Here is a 10,975-nt window from a genome sequence, read left to right on the forward strand (position 1 = left end):
AGCTTAATGTTTTTACAAAAAAAATAGTATATATGGTACATAGGGATTCATCTTCTTATTTATATGGATTTATCTTTTCATATGCTATTTTAATTGAAAAAGAGAGTATCATATGAGGAGAGAGGGAGAGAGAAAATAGGTTAAATGCCGTATAACACACTAGTTGAAAAAAACTTGTTAAAACAAGTCAGTAGCATGTCCGTTTTTGCTTATCGGACCCCTTTTTTATAAATAAACGTATTAACCTTACAGACAACAACAAGCCGCATGCTTGTATTTTACATACAGGGCCGTGCGAACTAGTAATAAGCTAGTTCTAGCTAGTATTAATTCCCAACTATCGTTCATATTCGTAACGCGCTAGTCAGTTCCTAGCGCGTTACGAATATGAACCCCCAAGTCAGTGAAAAACTAACTATCTACGGATATATTGCATAGTCGTTGCATAGCTGCTTAATTTTTCGTAAGGTCCTTTCAACTTCTGTAGGTAATATTAGTCTTAACAACTTAACGTTTTAGAGGTCTTACATGAAAACCAAAATCTTAAAAATGTTAAAATTAGTACCGTTAAAGAAAATTACGAGGCTAGTACGCAGTTGAATATCATTTTATTATTCAAAACGGCCGTAACAGGACGAAAATAGACGAAACACGCAAAAACATGTTGGAGGTCAAATGCTATACCGCTGCAGGTGAAATGCTTTCTATCTTATTATGTCCCGTTATTGTGCCCAAACTTTTGAAAAAGAAAACCGAGAACAACACTTGTAGAACGAAAGGAGAACTGTAAAGACGCACATCATTTTCATTCGTGTCTTGCTTAATTATTTACGGGAAATCCGTTCGGCTGGAAAATCTGTTTTGAAATAGTAAGTAAATTTTGCAACCAGTAGCTACGTATTTCCTCGCTGAAAAATAGTAGTGATTTTAATCAAAGTGGGAACCATTGACTGTCACCTCAGACCTCGCGTTTGTTTACTCCGGTTTATTCAGTTATTACACTTTTCTTCTTTTAAGTTTTTTTGCAGTTGATTAGAGCCTGAATTATATTATAACGTGAGATATAATTCAAGTGAAAGTCAACAGGTGTAGTCAGTATGACAACGGTGAAAATGTCTTCGATGAACAATTGGCTTGGAATCCTTTTGTTATCAATGTTACATCTCGTGGACGCCGAGAATTTGACGGATTGGAACACTGGCGACGGCGGATTCAAGTGGCGGGCCAACTGTGATTTTCCCGGCGACGATATAGGTCAAGTTCTCTTAACAACTGCAACCCGAGAAGAGTGTGGCCGACTTTGTATTGCCAACCCGCAATGCAGCCACTTTGTGTTTTGTTATCTGGAAAAGTGTTACATGAAGAATACGCCATCAACGACACACCGTCAAGACATCGATTATGAAAGCACGGCCATTTGCGGTTTCATTTCCTGGAGATTTGAATCTCAAATTGGTATTTAAAAGCATAGCCATTGACAAAATGAATTTGAATCCAAATAATATTGTGAAAAAATATTTATGTTATTCAGGAAGGGACGACTGGAAATCTACAAGCGAAAGTGGTGCTCATAGCTGCAGTTTTTATGGCAACGACAGTTTGATTTTGACGACAGATTGCCGACAGGCCGAAGATTGCTCCCTATGGTACGACCAGGTTCTTCCCACTAATGGTTCAACAGCCTGTAAATTATTAGACGGAAATTCAGGATCGTGTTGCCCGGTGCTCCCTAAAATCACTATAAAGTTCCATGAAGAAAGTCTGTTTAAATTTTTATCCTGCTAAATGAATTATTAATTGATTTTTCCGTCTCTACTTTATTAGCGCAATACATTAAAATGATCCCCGATGAGGGGTGTGCGACATACGGGCCCCACCATACGGGCCCCGACATACGGGCCCAGGCCCGTATGTCGTAAATTTTTAGGCCCGTACGTCGTTTTTAACGTCATACGGGCCCAAGTTTTTTTTTCATATTTATGTCTATTTTTTTATAAGGAACATAAATACAAAGTGCGTTTGAACATCACCTTGGTCAGTCGGTTAGCGCTCTGTGTTTTCACGCAATTGTCTTGAGTTCGACTCCTTTAGCAACCAGAAATTTTTTGATAACAGTGAATTGTGTCCAAGTACAAATTATACAATCTGGCAACAAGGGAGTAGTCTTCATCAACACAACTTGCAAAATTGAATGTTATTCGTTTTTTAAGATTGATTGTCTTCACAACTCACGCTCATTACTTGTCATCATGGATTGCTGCATTTGTGAAATTTCCATCACTGGTCGTAAACCACAGATTATTGAGTGTGTGTCGTGCCGGGGATTTATGCATCGTCAGTGTATGCCGACGTCTTTGTCCAGCACTGACTATGTCCGAATGAAGAAAGACAGGGAAGTGTTCAACTACAAGTGCGTGAAATGTGTTGGTGGAATTATCGTGAGTGCTGAGCCTCATCAACCAGTTAAACGTGGACGTGGACGCCCAGTAAGTTTTTTTTTATATATTAAAGAAGTAATTGCTGTGAATACGGAACTCATATTGTTCTACCGATTGTGTCTACTAGTTAGCTAAGTGGATAGCGTTCAACCATTCGGTCCAGGCGACCCGGGTTCGAATCCCGTCAAAGCTAAATTTTGAAAATTTTGAAATTCTTCTGGTAGTTGATGGATGTGTTAAATGTTAAATGAAGAATTGATAACGCAAGTTACCAACAGTAATAAGGGGGAGAGAGGGAGAATGTGGTAGACTTAAGCTTCTAAATGAGTATAGTGACGTCCTATCCTGGCCTCTAATACCTCCCATATACCTCTGGTTCCAACACCACCCGCGAGTGGCGCCACGGGTTAAGTAACTGTTTTTTTTTAAATAGCGTAAGCACCCATTGCCTGCTACACTGCCCGAACCGGAACCGGAAGTCCGTCCAACTTTTCTGGCAATTGCTGCAGCTTCAATGCCTGATACTTCCTCCCCGATGAACATCGACGGACCTGGACTGTTGCCATTTGGAGTATCTCCGATTGACGCTTTACCGGTGACAATCACAGTCGAAGCTCGCGTGGCAGGTTGGTTGTTAATAAGTGTACTTTTATCTCATTTAATCGAAATTCTTTCTAGTGACTTTTACTATCACTCCCGTTGGAGATGCTAGTAGCCGATTTGAAGTTCCCGTTCCAGTTTCGGAAGACACTGTCGAACTGCTGCAGCACCAGCCAATAGCCATCCAGGATGTCGATAATAGAGATGATGATCTCGAGTCATCCGACGATGATGAGCCTGTCTGGCACATCAAGGAGAAAGCTATGAAGAAGTATGCAAATTATTTCGTTTATGTTTTATTTCCAAAGTAACATGTTTTATTTTTCAGCGAACGCAAGACGTTATTCGATGGGGTTGGTCACAGCTACCACGTGAAGCGGACCAACAAGCGATCGGTAGCGTGGCGCTGTAATAAGCACACAAACCCGAATTTCTGCCGTTCTTGGGTGTCGCAATGCGATGCCAACTTCACCCTCAGAGTACCTCATACCTGCCCAACCAACCTGGACATCTCTAGGGATGCTTCAATTCTCATGAATCCCATTTCATCTAAAGAACTGTTAGAGGCGCTTGGAAATCTCACGCATAAGTTCTCCAGGGCCCAACTAAGAGAACTCCGGAATGCCAATGGTCTTGACGAGTCTGATTAAGACTATTTTTTTCTCTACCTACTTTATCTCATTTTATTTCTACATTCATTTTATAAGCTGGTTGTGCTACGAGCCAGCAATTTCGATACAGCTTCATGTCTGTATCTATTCTGATCAGCATTTAGCGGAATCCCAATTACTGTGTTCTTTTTTCATCGATTCCAGCTCCCTTTATGTAATGTAAATAATTCGATTACGCATAGTAGGTATTCAACTCATCTTTTTATTTCCAATTAAAAAATAGGCCCGTGTGTCGTCTTTTTTTAGGCCCGTGTGTCGCATGAAAAAAAAAGAGGGCCCGTATGTCGGGGCCCGTATAGCGGGGCCCGTATGTCGCACATCCCCGATGAGAGGGAGCGAATAATCGACGCGGGAACAAATCTCACTCTGACGTGTGTCTACGCCTTTGAAGACGAATATCAAAAGAAAAATTATAATTTTTCGTGGGAAATTCCAGATTACTTAATCAAAAACACTGAAGTATAGATTGACATTTGACTTTACCCTCGCACTTCATTTTTCAAAATATTTTCTCTCTTGATGAAATAGTTAAGCGACTTGGACAGTCGCCTTCGCAAAACGTTTGGGAGGAACGATACTCACATGACATCGACGTTGTCCCTGGTGATTGCAAGAGCCAGAGACACTGGAAACTTCGGTTGCAAGGGCATCCCGTACGGAATTGCAAACACGTTTAACCATTTGATAAATCATTAACAAACAAATCCTTTTTTGATAAATCATTAACAAATGATAAATCCGCTGAAATAGCAAAGTCATGCAGGGTTGCCTAAATAGTCTTAAAAAGTCCCGAAAATCCGTTTTTTTTTGAAAAATCCTACACTTTATCTCGCACGATTTTCTCCAAAATTCCGCAAAATCTTGCAAAAAAAAAACTGCAGAAATCTGACACGATCAGACATAATTTCCTAGTTATCCTAGTATATTTGAAGTCTTTTCTTGACAGACAGATGACAGTAAAACATTATTTTGATACTGTTGACCGACAGTTAAAAAACATTTAAATATATTATAGAGTGTTGACTGTGAATTCTTGGATAATTGACTGTGAATTCTCCAAAACTTTGTGTTCACAGTCAATTATCCAAGACTTTTCTGTTCACAATTCAGATTTTTCTCCAGAGAAAAGTAATCTGTCGGCCTTTTAGGGATGGAATGGCTCAATTTCTTCTTATGAGGGGAATGTCGCGTTCACTATTAACTTGATAGTAGGCTACTCGGGTATTTGTTTAATTTTAGATGATGGGTGTTAATGTACTTGGAATACAAAAAGGAAAAAATTCCATTTCCGACTTCAAAACAGAAGTCCCCTGCCTATTTTATTTCTTCCAACTGGCACCCCTGGTCAACGAGTACAATTCCCTCAATCTGGCAATTTTTTTGAAGGCGTGACGCTGTGAGTCTTTTTTTTCCTCTGTGCCTCACCGTGTCACTCATCGAAAAACATTCTCATGCTTGAAAACAAAATCAAATTTTCAAAAACATAGTATTAAAAAAAGCCGGCAAACATTAGTTTGAGACTCCATGGCTAGAAAAAGCAACTAGTGTGTGATGACGCTACATCTGGCAACACGGCACCCATCCCCCATGGATGTGCACAACAGAGAAGCTCGCGGCTCGCGCCTCTTCAGTACAAATTTGCCCCTCTTGTAGTGACGGTCACGTCGCATCTCTCTCCGTACCCAATACTGATTGCATTCTTCTGAGCAAAGCGTACTTTCACTTCATCACACAGCTATGGGATGATGACCGAGATGATGATGATAAAGATACACTAGTGTATCTTTATAACTTCCACATAGCTTCTCGTTCGGCGTTTTCTAGGTGGTCATCGGGCCGTTCTTTTAGGATGGGAGATATTTTTGAATTTAAAAAAAGAGGGGGGGGTCAGCCTTTTTTACGAAGTAATCTAGGGACGTCAAATTTTTGTTACAATTTGGAGAGTACGCCACCAAGGAATCATGTTCCTGGTGCGCAACAATAATTTTTTTATTGCTCTAACACGCCTTGGTGGTAAAGTTTGAGCAAAATTTCTCTTCTAAACTGTCCTCAATTTGAGGCTGAAATCATTGCTGGACTCCCTCATATCTTTTCTGGAGTAACCCTAGCCACGGTTTCGCCTTTGAGGAACTCCATGGTCTGGCTGAGCTGTGTTGTGTATCGATGACATTCTCCGTGTACGGGAGATGTCGCGACGATCGTGGCAGCGACGGGCTAGAGAGAGAGATGAGAGGTGGACATTCGGGCTCGCGACTCCTCGCGTTAAGGTTCTCCCTTCGTGTCCGCATCGTACCCTTGTGTGTAATCTTCGTTGTCTAATTTAGTTGTGCTGTCTTAATAAAGATCTTAAACGCAGACACAACATGGCGCAGTTGGTTTAACCTTTTCCCCTCTAACTAGTGCTGCGATTCCTAATACCGTGCGTCTCTCGCCGTCGCGTGGTCTGTGATCGCCGCCATTTTGGATGCCATCTCCCTTTCGCATCTGACGTCGTAGCGTAGCCATTTCTGCCTCGCTTTTATCGACGTGCATCTGTGTGGAGATTCTCCCATCCTATTGGTAATTCTTTCGGTGTGTGCGTTCACATAGTGACGCTATTACAATCGTGTGATCGGGTGTGCCGCTACTTCATTTATTTTCGTGCGCGTGTTTGCCCCCGTAGTACATCTGACATTGCAGTGTAGCCGCTCTCCTTCTTTACTAGTGGCGTGATCGGCCAACGTATTTGAACCACATCGTGGGGCGGTGTACATGAACGATCCCTATTTTTTCAGACACCCTCGTCGTCCACGTTCACCCAGTTTATCCCGCAACAACATGACGTCGGCAGCGGATGCGTTGGCAGCAGCCAACGCAGCAACAGCAGCTGTCGCGGCTACCGACGCACGGATTGACGCCATTGAAGTCGGTCAGACGGCCATTGCTACCCAATTGGCCCAACTTTTGGCCATCGTTCAAGCTGGCGGCGCCGGCGGCGGTGCTGGAGGTGGTGGTGCTGGCGGAGGCGGTGGCGGTGGCGCTGGCGGAGGTGCTGGTGCTGGCGGTGGCGCTGGCGGAGGTGGCGGTGCTGGTGGAGGCGGTGGCGCTGGTGGCGGTGGACCTTTGTTGCCTCCATTACCCCCCCAAAGACGGCGACTGGATCCATCCGGAGTTGACAAACTTCACAGCGATATATCTATTCCGCTTTTGAAATCATGGAGGAATCGGTGGAATGATTTTGTGGAACTAAGTCAGCTGGCTAGTTACCCTATCACGGAACAGATGGCAGCATTCCGAATGTCACTGGATCCCACAATGCAACAAGTGGTGGGGGTTGGACTAAACATCACTCCGGCGACTATAACCACTCCCGACCAAGTGCTCGACCGCATCGCGGATTATATTCGGGCTAAGCGGAATGTTGCACTGGACCGCGTGGCGTTCGAAGAGCGGAAGCAGGGACCGTCAGAATCATTTGACGACTTCTATATCGGGCTGCGTCGGCTGGCGGACGCAGCAGACTTGTGCGGAACATGCACAGAAACGAGACTGGTAACGCGCATCATTGCCGGAACTCGGGACACGGAAACGAAAAAGAAACTGCTGGCTCTTAGTCCGTTCCCAACCTTACAAGCCACGGTCAACATTTGTCGGAGCGAAGAATCGGCTCGGGCAAATGAGCGCATTCTCAGTGGGCAATCCGGAGTGGCAGCCATTGTGACGAAACAAGGTCAATCAGACCGTCGCCCATACAAAAATGAGTGCGGATCATGCGGCCGGGCATCTCATGCTCCAGAAGAAAGCTGTCCGGCGGTTGGAAAGTCGTGCCATCTATGTGGAAAACCGAACCACTTCTCCCCGAAATGTCCCAACCGGAATAAGGAAAAAACCGGCACGAGCGGTGGCGCTAGTGGTGGCGCCAAATCTAAGATGGCACATATCATCATTGGAAACATCCAGGCCAACCAAAATCGCCGGGGGTCTCCTACTATATCCCTGGAAATACTGGAAGAAGACGGCGCAGTAGCAGCACTGCTTACTAATGCAATTCCGGATCCTGGCGCTGAAGTCAGTGTGTGCGGAAAGGACGTCATGGAGGCCATCGGAATATCTGAAAGTCAGTTGGCAGCTTCATCGTTCGACTTGGTTATGGCAGACCGCTCGTCGCCACTGTTGTCTATTGGGCAACGGGATCTGACAGTTCGGTACAGTGATCAAAGTGCCCGCATCACGGTCGTGTTTTGCCCTGAGATTAGTGGAATGCTGCTATGCCGAGTAGACTGTATCAGTCTGAACATTCTACATCAGGATTATCCTAAACCGTTGGTGCCGATAAATTCTTTAAGGGCGACGGACGCTCCATTACATCCGGGCGACACGGTAGCCCCTTCTAGCGGTCCCTTTCTCCGCGGCGTTTACATTCCGGTGGAGCCTAGTGCGGAACAGATTTCTGTCGTCGAATCGGCCATCATGGCAGAATTTGATGTAGTGTTCGACCAAGACGACGAGTTACGTCAGATGGTTGGCCCAGACATGGAGATACAAATACGCGATGATGCTGTCCCCTTCTACGTCAATGGCGCGCGCCCGATTGCGTTCGGCGACCGCGTCGAAGTCAAGAATAAGTTGGACGAACTGGTCAAGAAGAAAGTGATTGTGCCCGTCAGTGAGCCGTCGGAGTGGGCCGCACCGTTGGTAGTGATCCGCGGTCCAGGCGGTAAGCTTCGGATTTGTGTCGACCACACGCGCTTAAATAAATTCGTCAAACGGCCTACACACCCGACTCGCACGCCACGGGACGCAGTGGCCGAAATCGACAGTGAATGTCGCTTCTTCACTAGTTTCGACGCTGTGAACGGTTACTACCAAATCCCCCTTCATCCATCCAGCCAGCACCTCACAACGTTCATGACTCCATGGGGACGGTATAAATTCTTACGCGCATCCATGGGCCTATGCAGCTCCGGCGATGAGTACAACCGGCGGGCGGACGCGGCATTTGCAGCCATGACCAACACCATAAGAGTGGTGGACGATTTGCTGCGCTTTGATCGCTCGTTTCCAGCACATGTCGCCGGCGTCTGCGCGATCTTGCAAGCCGCCCGCGTAGCTGGGATTACGTTTAGTAAGGAAAAGTTTCGCTTCGCCCAACCCCGAATTTCTTGGGTCGGCTATGACATTCAACACGGCGGCATCACAATCGAGGAAGGTAAATTGAAGGCATTATCACAGTTCCCCCGCCCAACCAATATCTCGGAGCTCCGATCATTTATGGGCTTGGTAGAACAGTTGGCGGGATTCTCAACAGAAGTAGCTGCCGCAAAAGCCCCTCTACGCCCTCTGCTCAGCACTCGCAACCCATATGTCTGGACGGCAGACCACGACCAGGCCTTCGAAGCAGTGAAGCTAGCCCTCGTTTCTCCTCCAGTGCTCGTTCATTTCGACCCGGGACGAGAAACTACAATTCAGGTCGACGCGTCGCGGAAAAATGGCATGGGATACGCCCTACTACAGCGCCACGGTGATTCATGGCGGTTGGTGGATGCCAACTCACGCTGGTGTACGGACACCGAATCCCGATATGCCATCGTGGAACTGGAGTTGGCCGCCGTAGAATGGGCTATCCGGAAGTGCCGCCTGTACCTGTCAGGCCTACCTAACTTCACGTTGATGGTCGACCATCAAGCGCTGGTGGCGATCCTTGACAAATATACCCTCGACGCAATCGACAATCCAAAAATCCAGCGTCTTAAGGAGCGCTTGTCCCCATATTCTTTCACCACCGTGTGGCGCAGGGGAAAAGACCACGCAATACCGGACGCACTTTCACGAGCACCCGTGAACGACCCGGCAGTGGACGATGAATGCGTTGGGACGGAACTAGCATTCTCCGTGCGTCATGTAGTTATCCAGAGCGTCAACGCAATTATCGAACCGGAAGACGAAGTAGTTTCACCGAGTCATCTGCCGGATCACCTTCTCGACGATTTACGCACGGGAGCAGCAGCCGATCCTCATTACCTTGACCTCATCGCTGCAGTTGAATCCGGATTTCCTACGAATCGTGCGCTCATTCCGACCCACATCCGTCAATTCTGGTCAATTCGAGATCAGCTGTCCACAGATGGCGGCCTCGTTCTGTACGGCTCGCGCATCGTTATCCCTCTCGCATCACGCCGTAAAATCCTCACAAAATTGCACGCGGCTCATCAGGGGATCGTGAGGACAAAACGGCGCGCACAACAGACCGTTTATTGGCCGGGAATCACCAATGACGTCACGATGTTGGTGGAGCGCTGCGCCACCTGCCAGGAACGCTTGGCGAGCCAAGGCCAGGAACCGCTGTTGGCTGATCCTATGTCAACGTATGTTTTCGAAGACGTCTCCGTGGACTTGTTCCAACATGGGTCTCTACATGTCTTGGTTTATGCCGACCGCCTGTCAGGGTGGCCGGTAGTGCATCAGTGGAAGCATGACCCGACGGCCCGGGAGGTGATGCAGGCCGTCATCAGCAACTTCGTGGAATTGGGTGTTCCGATGCGCCTTCGTTCGGATAACGGCCCGCAATTTGATGCCGGAATTTTTCAGGGGGCTCTTCAACGCTGGGGAGTAGCGTGGGGCAATTCCACCCCGCACTACCCCCAAAGTAACGGGCATGCAGAGGCGGCGGTGAAAGCGGTGAAGGAGTTGGTGCTGAAGCTGGCCCCATCCGGAGATTTATCATCGGAGGAGTTCCTCGCCGGATTGCTGGAATTCCGGAATACTCCGCACGAGACGGGACTGTCGCCGGCTCAAATCGTCTTTGGCCATCAGCTCCGCTCTATCGTTCCAGCTCACCGCTCATCCTACGCCAGCCAATGGAAAGAGGTTATGGCGGCGCGAGAACGACAGGCGGAAGCGAACGCGGCCACGAAATTCCGCTTTGACTCCCGAACCCGTCCACTCTGCCCCCTCCCCGTCGGGGCGCCGGTACGTGTTCAGGATAACAAGACAAAATTATGGAGCCACATTGGGGTAATCGTCGCGGTTGGCCGATACCGGTCATATCGCGTCAAATTCGCTAGCGGCAGCGTGCTTTGGCGCAACAGGCGATTCATCCGTCTCATGGTACCTTCAACGGCCGAGGAAGAGAGCGGCGCAGAACCGGAGTCAACGGAGACGAGCGACCAACACGCAGCGGCGACCATGGACCGCCCGGAAGACGGGCGGCAGCCGGCAGCAACCATACCACCAGCTCCCCGCAGAAGCGCCCGTCAACGCAAGCCCCGGGTTATGTTTTCAGTCTAA

At 47.3% G+C, this 10,975-nt stretch overlaps 2 protein-coding genes across 3 annotated transcripts; both read left to right on the forward strand.

Moving 5' to 3' along the window:
* Nucleotides 1–497: 497 nt before the first annotated feature.
* LOC124197667 lies at nt 498–5,014 on the forward strand. Of its 2 annotated transcripts, XM_046593200.1 has the most exons (6): nt 498–869; nt 1,018–1,455; nt 1,532–1,759; nt 1,825–1,841; nt 4,028–4,168; nt 4,238–5,014. In XM_046593200.1, the coding sequence occupies exons 2-6, from the start codon at nt 1,098–1,100 to the stop codon at nt 4,403–4,405; spliced, it is 912 nt and encodes a 303-aa protein (XP_046449156.1). In that variant the 5' UTR covers nt 498–869; nt 1,018–1,097; the 3' UTR covers nt 4,406–5,014. The 2 variants fall into 2 exon arrangements, with proteins under 2 accessions (XP_046449156.1, XP_046449155.1); XM_046593199.1 differs by having other exon boundaries at nt 499–1,455.
* A 1,512-nt stretch (nt 5,015–6,526) lies between these two features.
* Nucleotides 6,527–10,975, forward strand: LOC124197790 (uncharacterized protein K02A2.6-like). Its single transcript, XM_046593337.1, has 2 exons — nt 6,527–6,695; nt 6,768–10,975. The coding sequence occupies exons 1-2, from the start codon at nt 6,527–6,529 to the stop codon at nt 10,973–10,975; spliced, it is 4,377 nt and encodes a 1,458-aa protein (XP_046449293.1).

This window comes from Daphnia pulex, chromosome 7 (assembly GCF_021134715.1).
Source record: "Daphnia pulex isolate KAP4 chromosome 7, ASM2113471v1".
NCBI classification, from domain to species: domain Eukaryota; kingdom Metazoa; phylum Arthropoda; class Branchiopoda; order Diplostraca; family Daphniidae; genus Daphnia; species Daphnia pulex.